The 16,199-nt window shown below is 35.2% G+C and overlaps 2 protein-coding genes across 4 annotated transcripts in view; one reads left to right on the forward strand and one right to left on the reverse strand.

Moving 5' to 3' along the window:
- Window positions 1–10,602, reverse strand: part of Rab3-GAP (Rab3 GTPase activating protein) — a 59,941-nt gene extending 49,339 nt beyond the window's left edge. Inside the window, exons 1-5 of the mRNA XM_089245707.1 lie at window positions 10,465–10,602; window positions 4,401–4,583; window positions 2,608–2,686; window positions 2,013–2,063; window positions 1,803–1,878 (exon numbers count right to left, since the gene is read on the reverse strand). Coding sequence (XP_089101833.1) covers window positions 1,803–1,878; window positions 2,013–2,063; window positions 2,608–2,686; window positions 4,401–4,583; window positions 10,465–10,552 — 477 coding nt within the window. The 5' untranslated portion in view covers window positions 10,553–10,602. The remainder of the gene's footprint in view (window positions 1–1,802; window positions 1,879–2,012; window positions 2,064–2,607; window positions 2,687–4,400; window positions 4,584–10,464) is intronic.
- Window positions 10,603–10,768: 166 nt separating this feature from the next.
- LOC149075133 (transcription initiation factor TFIID subunit 7-like) lies at window positions 10,769–15,751 on the forward strand. Of its 3 annotated transcripts, XR_016194288.1 has the most exons (3): window positions 10,815–10,911; window positions 13,532–14,806; window positions 15,201–15,751. XR_016194288.1 is itself a non-coding variant. In XM_089245712.1 (2 exons), the coding sequence occupies exon 2, from the start codon at window positions 13,588–13,590 to the stop codon at window positions 14,749–14,751; it is 1,164 nt and encodes a 387-aa protein (XP_089101838.1). In that variant the 5' UTR covers window positions 10,769–10,849; window positions 13,532–13,587; the 3' UTR covers window positions 14,752–15,105. The 3 variants fall into 3 exon arrangements, 2 of the variants coding, with proteins under 2 accessions (XP_089101838.1, XP_089101837.1); XM_089245712.1 differs by lacking the exon at window positions 15,201–15,751 and having other exon boundaries at window positions 10,769–10,849; window positions 13,532–15,105; XM_089245711.1 differs by lacking the exon at window positions 15,201–15,751 and having other exon boundaries at window positions 10,808–10,911; window positions 13,532–15,105.
- The last annotated feature ends 448 nt before the right edge of the window (window positions 15,752–16,199 follow it).

Here is a 16,199-nt window from a genome sequence, read left to right on the forward strand (position 1 = left end):
AGTGAGCAATCACTGTATAACAAAATATTAGATACCATCTTGATTGTGATAAGCAATAAAATCTACAAAGAATCAATATTAAAAAGTCTGTTTCTAATGCAATGATTATATATGTACAGTACCCACAACTTTTAACCAAACAATGGCGATATCTTGGTTTCTAAAAAGTTGTAGAATGAAGCGGTTTTCACCAAAAATTATGGTTTGTGATTTTCTACCCGACTATGTGCAACTCGTCTTGATGAGGGGTCATCTACAAATTTATTATTGTCCAAACTTAAAAGTGAGAGAAAAATGAGTGGAAATGTGTTTGGGGATATTCTAAACATCGAGAAACTGAATTTTTAAAGGTTGATTGCAGGGGGAAAAACACACACCAAACAAGTTTCGAACGATAAACAGTCCATATGCTACGCGAGTGTTTGGATTTAGTGCTGTTAAAAAATAAATAGTTTTTATTTTATGGAGGTGAAAAAACAAACTTTTTTATTACTCTTCATTTTAGTGACTTTATATTTGTGATTGAACGAATATTTTTACCATAATTATTTCAAACGATGTGCCACAAAGCAATTGTTTGTGACGAAAATTTCATCAATTTAGGAAAATAAGAATTTTCTGTGAAACATTGCACTATTTTATAACTTTGTTTCATTTTGCAATTCTCCAATTTTTAATAATGCTAACAAAAATACGAATGAAACGAAATGCCATAGTTTTAGCAGAGACGACTCCACCAAGAGCCACTACCCTAAACTTGGCACACACTATGATAATTTATGCTATTGGGAGAACCGTTATTTATTATTATCTCCATAAATATTAACATCAATATAATTGTATAGTATTAATTTGTGAATTCTTTGCAAATTATTATATTTACCATTTCAGCTTATGAATGTTGTCTAAGGAATAAAACAAATTTCTGGAATAGTGAAAAATTGCAAAATTTTGTTGTTTATTTGTTTACTCGAATACTTAAAAAAAAGTTAAAAACACTGGATGGATAACTTAATTATCGTATCACTATATACTTAAAACAATAATTGCCAATTTCAGTAAAGTTATGATCTTCATATTTAAAAATCTTTGCATAATTTTTCACGAGAGAAATTTTTCAATGAGTTTCAAATTTATGTCTAGTATACGGTCCCTAAAAGTGGTCATTTTCATATAATCGCTCATATCTCGCGAAATAGAGGTCAGATTGGAAAGAAAATTGATTCTGTTGGGTTTTCGACTATGCTGATTCAAATAAAGTAAAAATTAATGGATGCTTCTATTCATAATTTTTTTAAATATGTTTAAATAATTCATAACTCATATTTTAAAAAAAGCCAAATTCAAAATGAGAATAAAATTATGTTTGGCCCATTAGAATCTATCATTTAAAATAAAAAGTAATGAGATATCTATATTATTCCAGCAATTATGCTCAAAAATAAGATGCTTCGGTTTAACATTACAACATTAGTTTTTCAATAATTTATATTTCACTAACTGTTCATTCAAAATTGATGAAATTTGGTATTTCTGGGTTTCTTGAGATACTGAATCCAGATATGGAAGGAAAAAATGGGGTTGCTACTAGCGTTCAAAAGTAGGATCTAGTTTTAACATCTAGATGCCTCCTTAAAAAAAATGAACTTAATACACTTATGGAAGATCTTAAATGAAGAAGAATGATACTTTTCTTTTCTTTCTTTTTTTTTTTACAATAAATAGAACCCAAGATATCACCATAGTTCGATTAAAAGTTGGGGGTACTGTATATTTTCCTCATGTGAATAAGGCTGGCTTACTTCTGTATACATTCTGACATATCCTGATGAGAAACCAGCAACAATGCATGTCCAATCTGGACCACCCTGTAAGCTCCTGAAATGAGATTTATATTCAGGATAGGCTATCACCACCTCCAACCAATGTTATTAATTTTCTAGCAATTTATGCAGCAGACTTCAACAAAACATGAAGATAATAAATGTGTAAATATATACCCACAGACTAACCTCTTTTGAGATGCCAGTGGTATAGCTATTAGACTAGTGATAGTTTCATTCCTAGAAATGAGAAATTAAGATATATAACAAGATTCACACATGAACATACACAAAAAACCAATTCCATAAACCATAAAGCAACAAAAGTAATAAGATCTGCAGAGAAATCAATCTTGTAATATCTTGTTATACTTGTACACCTATTAAAAGAGAGGCGTTGAGTAACGAGCGACTACTGTTTTTTTCTCTCTCCAAATTAGCAATAGTGAAAGTCAATGAAGCTATAAACCAACAGTGCATAACGTGTAGCCTGCATAAGAGTTCAATCCTGCCTGCGAAAGATGTAAGTCTAAAAAGGTATCAATCCACAGAACCCGCTAAATATACTATTTGTGGCACTTAAACTGTAATCATCTCGCATATCTAGCCTTTGTACTGTATAGGTTGCACACCCCTGTTATAACCCAATTTTATTTTTACTCATTAATTTGAAACTAAAAATTTAAACTAGGTAGAAACATCCAAAGGAATACTTGCACAATTCTAAATAATAACTGCTGATTGTATATAACAAATATGAAACTAGTATAACTGCAAAGCTTACTTTTCGACTGAAAGTTTTCCTTCGAATGTGGACACAAATTTGAGTTTTACATTGCTCTCTTCACTAACATCCCACTTGGCTGGAAAAAAAAACACATATCTTTCATCACATTTTAATACATAGATTACACATAATTATACCAATTACTCCTGAACCAATTTGAATATAATAATAATTCAACAAATAATAATTAGTGTATGCACTATATTTTAGATACTAATCTATTGTATTCACAGGTTTGCTTCAGTGGTCTTAGAAAGTGCCCCACCCCAATGAATTCACATTGTTAAACAGCAGGCCTAAACATAAATTTACATTATTGAACTCCCAATGAATAATCAATATACATGGGGTTAATAATTTGCATCATGAAATATTAAAAAGCTCTAAAAATATGCTAACCTGAGTTGACTCGATGTTTTACATTGTTGACCTTTTGGGGGGAGAGTGTACAGGTAATAGGTCATTGTTCAAAGTCTTTCTTTTCTTCAATATTTGTGAAATGTACAGTGTAAACAAAATCATACTGCTTACAGGTTAAACAGAGTACAAAATGTGTAAACCCCCACTCCCAATGGGATAGGAAATTTTACATCTTAAAACAACACTTCCTTCAGTCGACAAAAAGAAATCAAAAATTAGGAATGAATGTAACCGATAAGTACCAAATGAAATGAAGCTTATTGTATGGTTAAAAAATTGTGACTAGACACAAAATGGTGGATTTTTAATTAATAAGTCAAGGCTTGACAAATCGAAAAAAAAATTACGTGCCAGCCAAATTTCTTATGAGCCCCAAGAATGATTTTAATCTCAGAAAAAAGCAGTCTTAAATAATGGAATGGAAGAGATAGATAGCCTTTTTCTCAGCATAAAAGAAAACAGACATTTTCTGAATATTATGCTAAGCTGAACTAGAAAAATCATCTGGTCTCTGCCGGGGCTTGACAAAAGCCCTCTTGCAAACCAGACAAGCATGGTACCATCTACACCAATGGAGACAAAACTCTCTGCCGTCCTTATTTCATGCATTGCGGCATGAGGTGCTGAAGTAGAGGCATTACCGTAGCCTTTCTTAACTTCAGGAAATAGCCCCCAGGTGGGACAAGAGAGAGAGATATAGACAGCTTTTTCTCAGTCCAATATATCAAGGAAACATATATTCTCTGGATATTATGCCAAGGTGAACTCTGAAAGAAGTGTGTGAAATAAGGTAGGCAGGGACCTGTCTCTAGTGGTGTAGATGGTAGCATGCTTATCCAGTTGCAAAAGACTTGGGTTCAAGTCCTAGCGGAGACCAGATGACTTTTCTTTCTCAGTTCACATTGGCATAATATCCAAAAAATATGTTTTCTTGGTCCTAAATAATGTGTTTTTTTACTTTTCCAAGACTTTATATTCTTTTCCTATGTTGAAAGACACACTATCATGGAATCAGAAAATTTTGTGATTCACAGACTTCAATTTAGCAATCATGTACAGGAAAAATTTTGGCACCAATACCAATTTTTTAGTCGACACGGCAACCTGGTACCTCTGATTTGTCAACACCCACAATAAGTAGGGCCAAAACATACACAGATGCTCAGGTATTTTGCTAGGTTTGTGTTGATGTATAAGCACACAAAGATTCTGTTAATTTGATGTTTTAAATTTGAAACATAATCACATTTTAGAAATTCATTACAAATATATTTTTCCAGCAGAGATGGTTAAAAAAAACCAGCTTCACTTAATCATAGAGGGAAAAAAGAAAATGTAAGAATAAAAGCTGGAATGAAATGTATACAAACATGTCAAGAAAGCAACATGCTGAATATGTGCAAAGGCAAGGACATCTAGAGCTGGGGACAGAGAGATGATGCATTCTTGCAACCAAGTATTGTTCTCCGTCTTTGTGATGCTTGTATCAGGAGATTTGGCATTTGTGAAATCATCATCCCATCCACTGTTCCATGCTTCAGCGGAGTATTCATCTGAATATAAGGGGAAAAAATTAGTAAATCTTTAAAACAGTAGATTTCAGATAATTATTTTGGATAATTCATATCATAGTGTACGACAGAAGGATTCTTAACCTATGAGCTGCAGAGGCTTCAGAGATGAGTCAAAGATACACCTAATATCCCATTATAAATACCCTTTCTGCACCACTCATTTTCCAAATCTCAAAAACTAAATATTTATCTCGTTTACTTGGGTCATAGCTAAGAAACATTTCGAATATCTGACGTGATTGAACAAATTAGCAGCATTTCGATCATTTTTAATGCACCACAGCACATAGTTACAAGTAATTATAAATCACTTGTATTTTTTAGGTCTCTCACAGAAGTAGAGGCACTAACCGGTGTGTAGCGACTTCCTTCAATAGGTATGTGCTGTGTAGTTATTTGGCACCATTCTTGTTGTATCTCTGTCTCAAAAAAAGGTTGGGTGTGGTAGCCCAGGTCGATAAGAAACTTGCCTAAAGTGCCAAAGGATGTTTAGAGGTATCACGAGTTTGATACCTGGTTCATCCTTGTCAGAAAACTTTCCTGCCACAGGGGTACAACAGAAACGGCAACATGACATCAGAAAAAATTGCTACCGCAGGGAGTCCTCCATCAAGGAGTTAGCGCACCGACTTCTCAATGAGTATAAAATCAAGGCTGCTGTTCGGAATAAATTGTAGGTCCCGGTCTAATTAGCTCTCGTATGCAGAAAATGACAGTGGTGAGACAAAAATCATCAAAAAGGTTCGGATAAGGACTGAGCAGGTCTTAAACATGCAATGCTTCCGAACATCTTTAGGGAACAGCAACTCAAAAAGTGTTGCACAATCATGATGCAGATTATTCATGCTGTTCATGACTAAATAGGCCTACTACTACTACTTGACTGTGCATGCACCCGGTATACATATTAATTTGCATAATTTCAATCAATCATTTTTCAATTAAGTTAAAAATGAATGTAAGGCAGTGATTCCTGACATGGGTGATGGAATGTTCTGGAGGGGGGGGGGGCAGCAGAAGCTACAGGTATAACATAGGATCCTATGGGTTTGATTGCGTTGGGTGGAGGCAATGGGAGAAAAATATTTCTTAAGAAGGGAGTAATGGGACAAAAAAGTTGGAAAAAACTGATGTAAGGGGACTCGTCTGAATGTAAGGATCTAGAATAGAGAGCAATGTAGGCATATGTGGTGCTTTTAATAACTTTTTCCCATCAGACTTTAATAGGGAAGGTGATATTCAAGGTATGGGTGTGTCATGGGGTGATAAAGTTCTCAAAAATATTCAAATGGAAGATGTGGAAGCACTAAAACTTCTAAAAAATGTATGTGCAAGCAAAGCACCAGGACCAGAGGACCCTCTTGGGTTCTTAGGGAATGTGGTGCTAACCAATTGTTGGGGCCAGTTGAACAGATTTACAGGAGCAGTGTTGCTGAGAGTATTGTCCCAGGGAATTGGAAGTTTGCTAATGTGATTTCAATATTTCAAAAGGATAATAGAGAAACCTGTCGAATTATCATTCAGTGAGCTTGACGAGTTCCCTCCCAAAAACTTTGGAAATTATTATCAAAAGGCAATCAGTAAAATGAATAGATGAGAATAAAATATTGTTGGAAAATCAGCATGGGTTCGGGAAGGGGAAAGCAAGTGTAATTAACCTCCTTTGCTTCTATGATCATGTGACTAAAGCTTTGGGGAAAAGGTAAAAACATCCAACATGGTAAACTCTGGAAGCATTTTTACATGAAGTTGGGTGCAACTTTTTAAACTGGATAGAATCATGGTTGAGAGATAGGTCACAACGAGTTATAGTAAAACGGAGAAGTTTATGATCAGATAGGTGAGACGATTAGAGTTCTCAAGGAAGTTTCCTTTAGCCCATACTTTTTCACTTTTTATCAATAAACTCGATCAGGGTATCAACGAGATTGTCAGCATATTCATAGATGATGTGAAGCTAATGGTGAAGTCAGGAATCTAAGCAACAAACTTGAATATGATTGACACAGGGGCTAATGAATGGAGGATGACCTTTATTGTAGATAAGTGCATTGTTGCTTATTTTGGTTAAAAACTCCATTTCACTTACAACTTGAATAGTATTATCATCTCAGAAGCAACTAGAGTCTCCGATTTAGGAATTATTGATGAGCGGCTTAGGTTGTCCGAACGTTGTTTGCAAGTGGTCAAAAAATAGAATAGAATGCTTGGTTTCATTCTCAGAAAGGTCTCTGCATTCTCCTAAAGTGATCCTTCCACTTTTCCGGGGCTTAGTTCGTCCTGGATTGGACTATGTCATCCGGTTTTGGAGACCATACTTACATAGGAACATTGACTTGGTCGAGGGGGTGTAGAGGAGAGCCACGCATGCTCTTAATGACATACAGGGCTTAAGCTATGAAGAAAGACTTGATTTTTTGAAAATGCTTGCATTGGCAGAGTGCAGATGTTGGGGGGGATACGATTGAAATGCTCAAAATTTTCAACGGGATGGATAAAATGGACCATGACACCACCAATCAACTGCTTTGACAAGGGGGTACCAGCATCGTTTAGTAAGGGACAATTCCATGTTGTGGTGTCACAGGGAGTTTTTCTCTAATAGGGTTGTTAATAAATGGAATAGCTTACCACTGGGGATCGTGAGTTCTAACACAATTGATACGTTTAAAAAGTATAACAACATAGTGGGATAAATGAAGCAACTATTCATATTTAGAATAAGACAACCATAATCTCTTTTGTGGGTGGTGTATAATACAGTAGTAATTATTAGTTTTTTTCTTTCGAGATATTACTTTTATATAAGGTTGCTATATTTTGATTATATTTGACATCTATATTTTTTATGGGCATCGTTTTTCAGCCATCTCGTTGGGCAATTTGCCTGTTATGGCTTATGTTTGTATTTGTATAATTCCTAACTAATGGATACATGTCAAAATGTGTGTTCTGAATGTTTGCGTGGGCCGCCTAATGTATTGATATTATCCGAGTTACGACCAAATACTATGTTGCCATACATGCACCTAGCAAACATTCCTATGGCATATCTCTAATGAATTGGTACATGCTGGAATGTGTGTAGTCAGTGTATGTGTGGCTCTAGTGCATTTATGCTTGTAACATGTCGTACTAGTACTGCTTCCAGATTTTTGAAGTGAAAATGGCTGATGCTTGGATTTTTGTGTTATGTAAGTATGTATCATGTTCAAGGTCTGCCTGCTGTCTGTGGAGAGGCTTTACCAAATGAGACCGGCTCCCATTCATACCTGAAAGTTGGAAAACTGCATCACAGCTAAATAACAAGTTGCACAAAGGATGACTTAAGGACTGTTCTATGATTTTTGGAAACAACTATATGATAATCTATTTTTTTCTTTGACGATTTCCTTTCAAGCCTGTTGCTGCTTTTTTCCAGTCTGTTATTTCCTGCTGTTGACAGTTTTCTTGGTTAGCTATCTCGTAGGGCTGGAAAGTTTTCCATTTCCATTGGTCTCTTGACATCATCTCAAGATTAAGTCACTAATAGGTTTCACTAGTGAAAATAGCACTGCATTTGAATCAAACTAAAGCTATTTTTTCTTTGTTCCTTATCTGTTTGTTGCTGTTCCAGCGGCATGTTTTGTTATTGGAGTCCCAATGTTAGTTCAGTGGATTCTTAAGTAATACTTTTTTGTCAGGTTGTACCTTCCATTTTTATCCCCTTTTTGCCCTGACTGTTGTGTTAATTAAAAGGGAGTCCTGGTTTTTATTCACAACCCAGAGAATACTGATATATAACTCAGGATTTGTGCTCTGGAATCATATTTTTATTTACCAACCTGTTCATTGTATAATATGTTGCCTCATTTTCAATCTTGATCACAGATCATGTATCTGGTCTATGATGTTAAAAAAAATGTAATCTTCATCCCTTATTTATATATAGTCTGGGGGAACAGCTTTTTGTATATAATCCCTTTTTTTTTGGAAGACTTCATTTCCTTTCTAACTTGTTGGCCCTTCTTTCCCTCTGGTCGGCTATTTTCTTTCACTGATTTTTTTTCCTGCACATAATTATTATTTCTTTCGGCTTCTAGGTTGCAGTTCTATTTTTCTTTACTGTTGGTCATCATCTGAAGGCAACTTCAAATAATAGGCTTTTGTATAAAGTGCTGCGTTTAAATCAATTGAGTTCGCATTTTTTAGGGGTTTTTTTTTGTTGACCTCATTGTATTGTATACAGAGTTTTCCCAGTATGCTACACTGTTTTTTTTTTCTTTTTTGAAACATATTTTGCATATTAACAGTTTTAATCCAGTAATCATATTTTTACTGGACCCAGAGACTGTTTTTGACCAAATCCAGAGATTTTTTGCACTGACCATTGTATTATTTAAAAAAATAGTGTTGGTTTGTATTATTTTCAATCCTGTATCTGGCCTAAGACATTATTTTTCAATTGGGATCTCTTATTTAGTCTAAGAATGTTGTTTTGCTTGTTATTGTTTCTGTCATTGTTCATTTCCATTGTCATTTCATTTTTTTTTTTTTGTTTTAACAGCCATAATATTATCCTTTTTGGTGATTTTTTGTTTAACAAGGAAATATGTCCAAAAGCATGACTCTGTTGCACTCTTGGAAACTTCTCATCATTCTTTCAGATGTTTTTCTTTCCAAAGAAAAAAATCGCCAACACATTGCTAAAAAGGGATTATAGGCTACTAAGCTGTTTTGTCATGATCATTATTTCCACCTTGAAGCATTAAACACTAGTTTATTAAAAGTAAAATACTCTGTGATCGTATAGTCAGTTCAAATCCATTTTTTTCTCACGCTACAAATTCTATAATGCAGTCAAGTCCTGATTGTTGATTACGTGACATATAATTGCCATGTCATAACGTGCTTTGTTTTTCCCCATGATATCTCTGACATCAAAAACACCAAAATTTACAATTTATTGAATCGCTGCAGAAATTCAGATGTTTGGATCTTTAAACATCCTTATGACTTAGTTTTTAATTCTTGGACCAATCGTAAAATGATATTCCTATCAGGTGCCTACCTCAACCAATCAGGGGAGTGAAATTCAAAACAAGAAGCAAAAAGTCTTTCTTTCCATTTGGATACATACAACATACAACACTGACACCAAGGAGATGGGGGTGAGTGACCTAATATTATTATTTTGATTTCTTTAACAGGGCAATTGAAAACACTGACAAAGTGTAAAATGCATTGCTATGATTTATTATAAGTTAAAAGTTTGTTCACTGCAATTTTAACTTGAACATTTCATTTAACTATACTAATCTAGGCTATGTGTTTGCATCCGAAAGTACGATAAAACAAATTGGAACTGTCGTACTTTCGGATGCAAACACATAGCCTAGATTGTATAGTTATATTTCATTTAACTATACAATCTAGGCTATGTGTTTGCATCCAAAAGTACGACAGTTCCAATTTGTTTTATCGTCATTTTCTTTGGCAAGAAAAAAAATGTCTGAAAGCTTGACTATGTTTCACTTTTGGCGACTTCTTGTCATGCTTCCGGACAATTTTTTCTCGCCAAAAAGGTATTATACTATACCTTTTCCTCTTCGTAAAAGTAAGTGTTTGAGACATGCCCTATATTGAAAGGAAAAATGACTGGATATCAGTGGACCTCAAACAAAACTTGAGAGATTTGATGAAATGCAATTCAAATTAATCAGTGCATGGAAAAATAAAAACCACAAAGAATTTAATTAATAAAAGAGTAAGCATTCATTTCGTATAGAAATCATGAAAAGGAGGGACGGACAAATTTTTTTACACATCATTAATCACAGAATTTAAAAGAGAAATTCCAATGGGAAAATGACCGACTAACCAATTTCACTCGAATCCTCGAAATTGAGGGCATTTTTCACGGCATTGAAGTTAATAACGAAAGCGCGCTTCGTTAAATGACACGACATGATAATGGCAATCCTGCGAAAAATCAAAACATTTCAACTTGGCAATAAGTAAATAAAAAGAGAGACTTTACAATGACTAGCTTCAACGACGACCGAAACTAATAAAATATTTTTTTGTGCTTTTGTTTCTAAAAAATGTTGATCACCAAATATAAAAAAATACGTAATTATATTTATTTTATTTATTTTAGTTTCATTTCATGGATGAATAAAATAATAAAATCGAAGTTTGTTAGGATTATTAGTACGGCTTTGACCGACACTAATCAAAACAATAACAACAAAGCTTGTGATCCAGTAAGTAAATTAATGGATGTTTTGTGAAGATTTACTAAATAATCAAAAATTCAACACTGACTGTAAGTGGAAGTTGTAGTTTTACACTTTTAATTTGTATTTATAAACCAGGGTTGTCAAAGATTTTTCCACAGGATACTCAGTGGGTCCGGGTTTTTTGTGGGTTTTTATGAATATAATATGCTGTTTATTATGTTACATATTAGGCTATCATTCTCCCCCCCCCCTCCCCACAAGAGTGAGGGGATTCCTGGTGCCCGGGATGGCTATTTTTTTTTCACACCGTAAATTCACTGTAGAGGGGGCCCCTCTCCCGCCAAAGGTCACAGCCCAGGGGCCCTGCATTTTTAGGCTCATATACTAAGCTGAGCCGGGTTTTCCCAGGCGCAGGTTGGTTTTTTTTTTGTGCAGCGGGAACCAAATAGGAATATTTCTTTTTGGCAGAAACGTGTAACTTTATCACTCTATGCGATTGTGTTTTTCTAGCTTGGCGCATCAGCTGTTTTATCATCTGCATGCTCCAGTCAAAAGGGAAGGGAAAGAAAAAAATAGTATAAAAAAAAACATGCTGCGTACAACCAGGCGTCTGCCCTCCTACTCTAGTGGATATGGGTATGAGCCGAGGCAGGCATCTTCAGATGTGAAGAAAGCGGAGGCTGAGACATCTTTAGCTGGAAATTTAGCAGAGGCAGACATCATCAGCTGAGAATGTGGTAGAGGCAGACACCATCAGTTATTAATGAAGCTGCGGCAGAATTGTCCGGCTTCTAATGTAGCTGAGACAGGCATCATCAGCTGTGAATGAAGTTGCGACAGATATCCTCAGCTTGTAATGTAGCAGAGGGAGACATGTTCAGCACCGAATGCAGCAAAGGCTGACATCTTCAGCTGTGAATAAAGCCGATTCAGGTGTGGATCCAGGGCGATGTATTGGGAGGGGAAATTTATTGTTTAGGTTTGTTGAATCATCCCATACCTTACAGGACAATTTTTCCCTAATTTTTTGGCTCTTGCAAGGCACAATCTCCCACGTCTGGATCCGCACGCGTGTACAATGAATTTGATTCCTTCACAAGCTGTGAGGTTCAGATCTACCAAAACAACCCACTTGGAGAAGATGGCGTTGTGAAGGATATAAAGGGATCACTAAGGTGCGGAAGGAACGTCCATGAGGGAAGGAGAGAGATGGTAGGGAGGAGGTAGCGAGAGCTTCTGTTTTTGATATGTTGTCATTTCTTCTAAATTCCCTTAAATTTTACTCATATAATATATCAGTAAAATATGTATATAAAAGTTAAATTACGCAGGCCATGAAATGATGAATTTTATTCTTTAAAAACCTGAACTTAACTCAAGCATTTGCCCATTATTCCCGGCATAAGACGCTGCCATAAGGCATATTGCGCTCTGTAGAAAAACAATCTTACTACTTTCTTATTGGTGCTTGGACGGCATGTTGTACTGGGCTATTCAAGTTGCACGTAGCACAGAAAACCTGCCCATAAGAAAACCCAGACTTAATTTGTATACAAGGTGAATTGTGAATAATGTACCTAATGAAAAATTAAAAAATGGATTATAGGAAAAAAATGTGTCAAGTACACAAGTTGAAAGACCAGAACACAATATTTGAAAAGAGAAAAAAATTCCATAAAGTGACTCAGATTTTATCTAAATATCTGGATTTAATTGTGAGCTACAAATGGCGAAAGATTGGCAAAGTTCAAAATTGAATTGTCCCTGAAATTTTTAATTGCAATTCCACATTCAGGTAAATTTACCAAAAACTTATCCATTGCAGCAGCTTTTTAAAGAGCCTACAATGAACCATATCAGTGTTCTTGTTCAGGAGAAATTTAATGTTTTGTTTGCAATGCATCATTGAAATCTGTTTTCGTCAAAGTAGATATTTGACAAAAATTTGGAATTGGCATTTACTGATTTTGGTGATAGTTTGATTTTGCAGAAAAAATCTTATACAGTAATTACACCTCTATCAAGATATCTGCATTTAATGGTGAGTTGCAAGTAATGAGGGATTGATGAAGTGTAAAATTGAATAGACTCCAAAATCTACTAAAATGTCTACTACAAAGTTACCACCAATATAGTGTATTGTAGGGTCTTTCAAAAGCTGGTGCAATGGAGAAGTTTTGGTAAATTTGTCCGATTGTGGAATTAGGTATTAAAAATTTTGGTGACATTTCGATTTTTACCGTCGCCAATCTTTCAGAGCTTGTAGCAGACCATAAAATTCAGATATTCTGATGGAAATGATGACACCTTATATGAATTTTTCTGCTCTTTCTAAATGTGTGCATAGTTTGCATATGGGTGCAAATTTCAGATAATGTACAATTTTTTTTTTTCAGACTGAGAGAAACATTTTTATTCCATAACCCATTTTCCACCATTACTCCCGAAAGGACAAGGTTTCTATTGTGTTCTGACAAACTTTGCTAAAAAATCATTTTTAGCAAAAAAAAATTAGTGGGCCCGCCAGTTTTTTCTTTGCTGAACCCACTTTGCCAACTCTGATATAAACAGCTGAAATGAACATGTATGTCACCATCAGAATTTGATCGCTTAAGTTTCATTTAACATTGAAAATATCGGAAAATTTGATGACTATTTGATATATAACTGATTTTTTAATTTTTTTTAATATTTTTTTTTTTGTAGTTTTCAAACATTGTGAAAGACATACCTGTACTTTTCAATATTATCTTCATTGCATCATGGCCGAAGAAAAAGAGCAAATCATTAAAGATCAAGAAGACGAATCAGTTGTTGAGCTTGAGAGTCATCTTATCATGAGACTGCCCCCTACACCTGCTGCAGCATTAAGAGCAGCGGTCAGGTCTGGAGTTCTGAATCTGAAAGATCGTTTGTCAATTCAAATTGAGCAGCCGGAAATGAGGCGAGGGACAGTTAAATTCGATAAGTGGTCACTAACTGGCAAAATTGTGGATTTACCCACAATAGTGGAGTCCTATAAGACACTGGACTGCAAAACGTTCTACAAGACTGCAGATCTCGCCCAACTGATGATTTGTAAAGAAGAAGAAGAAAGTGTCAAAACTGAAGAAGAAGAATTTCCCAAGAAGAAAGATATGAAAGACAAAAGACATCTGCAGCTTCATGGCGTTACTCCTCCGTTGAAAAATGTCAGGAGGCGCAGATTCAGGAAGACTCTCAAGAAGAAATATGTCGACCTTCCAGACATTGAAAAGGAAGTGAAGAGGCTTTTCCGTATGGATAATGAAGCTATTAGTGTTCGATATGAAGTGGTCAATGCGGAAGATGAAAAGAATAATCCGAAAGCTGATATCAGTGATGAAAATATCATGCCTTTGGACGTGAGTAAGACTCTGAACGACTCTCAAAGTTTGGATGTTGCCGAGTACGATCTCTTCGGTGAAGTTTTAAGTAGTTCTGATGGAGAAAATAACTTTGAATCAGAGCTCGGTGATAATAGTCAAATGTCCGTAGAAATGATGAGTAAAGTAGGTGAAACTTCAAAACCCCTTATAGAGTTTTCAAAAGGTATTCTCAACAGTCCCTGCCAGAAGCAAACTGCAGATAACCGTGATTGTATCGAGAGTGATAATGTTGCCATTGCTCAGTTAGAGTCAAAAACAGCTGGTGAGAATCTGGGCCAGATACTCAAAGAGCACAGACCAGAAGAGGAAAAAACGATACTTCTCGAGAAACTGGACGAATTGGAACACGAGATAGCAGAATTGTTAGCTCGTAGAAGATCTCAGGAGTTGGAAATTATGAGCATAGAAAATCAGGCTTTGAAGCAACGATTCCAAAATGTCATAGACAACTTGAAGCAACAAGAATATGAAAAGCAACGAGAATATGATCAAATCGTAACCATCTTACATGACACTTAAGCAAAAATGGTTTTATGCTGAGCAGAACTGTATTTATAGGAGGGTTATACTGGAGGCAAGTTTCAATGAGCTATAAATTTGTTTAATTGATGCTCAAGAAAATTATTGAAAGTGGTGGTGGTGGTGGTGGGGAGAGAAACTGTGAAAATCATACATCTGCCTCTGGTATCAAGCAGATAGTATCGAAAATAGCAATGTGTTGCTTACTAGTTTTTTTACAACAAATTTATCAACAATAATATAGAGAATGAGTTTACACTTGACCTCTTTTATATTCAATATATACATGCAAAAGAAGTTTTTTAATTTTTGTATTCAATCATTTTCATCATTAAACTCAGACCTACTTCTGAACCTGAGAATCATTGCCCCTGAATTCTATACGCAATGATGCAATGAAACATGATAGCTTTGCCATGTGGATAAAATTCATATTATTTTTCATTTAGCCTCAAAGATGGGTTTGGAGGTTATCGTCTGGAGCAGAGCAATGAATTGTGAAGCAAGTGGTATTCATGACAATCATGGATGAAAATCATTGGCCGAGTGAGAATCTCGTACCTTGATTAGTAAATCAATTTATCATATGTAATGCTTTTGTGACCCATTCGCTCCTTCCTTCCTAGTTGCAGCCCTATAGCATGTTAGTGGGTCCCAAATCTTAAAAAAAGACATTTTTTAATATATATCCTAACAATATTTTTGACTCGCTGACATAATTAATTTTACTAACCCACATTAAAAATGATATAATGGAAGTCATGAAACTGTCTGCAAAATAAGGAACAAACCCTGAAGGGAAATACTCCTCCTATTATACAAATACAAGGCAGCAAAAGGAAAAATGCCCAGCAAGGTGGCTGAGAAAAAGATGCCCATAACAAGTATGGATGTCATATATTTCTAAAGTACAGCAACCCCCAATTCAAAATGCTATTATGAAAACTAGAAACAATATATAGGCCTACATAATAAAATATTATACACTGCCCATAAAAAATATGTATGGTTGTCTTATTCTGAGTATGAATAGCTTCTCTATTTACCCCAACATGTTTATCGTATTTCTTTTTAAATGTGTCATTTATTTCTTTTAAAATAGTTCCTTACCAATCGACACTGGTGTCCCCGTCTAAAAGCAGTCGATTGATGGCATATTAATAATACATGGTCCATCCCATTCAAAATTTTTAACACTTCAATTATATCTTCAAAAGAAGTCTCTCTTCATAACTCAAGCCCCCTGTGTGCCAATAAGCATACACGTAGCTCTTCTCGGCACCCCCTTTAACCAAGTCTATGTCCCTCCATAGATATGGTCTCCAGGACGAACTAAGCTTTGGAAAACCGGAAGAATGACTTTAGGAGAAAGTGGAGAGACCTATTTGAAAATGAAACTGAGCATTCTATTCCCTTATTTTGACCCCTGCTGAACAATGTTCTGAAAA

The sequence above is a fragment of the Pholcus phalangioides genome, unplaced genomic scaffold (genome assembly GCF_987345545.1).
Source record: "Pholcus phalangioides strain wild (caught in Gottingen) unplaced genomic scaffold, Ppha-v1.0 ptg000016l_1, whole genome shotgun sequence".
NCBI classification, from domain to species: Eukaryota; Metazoa; Arthropoda; class Arachnida; order Araneae; family Pholcidae; genus Pholcus; species Pholcus phalangioides.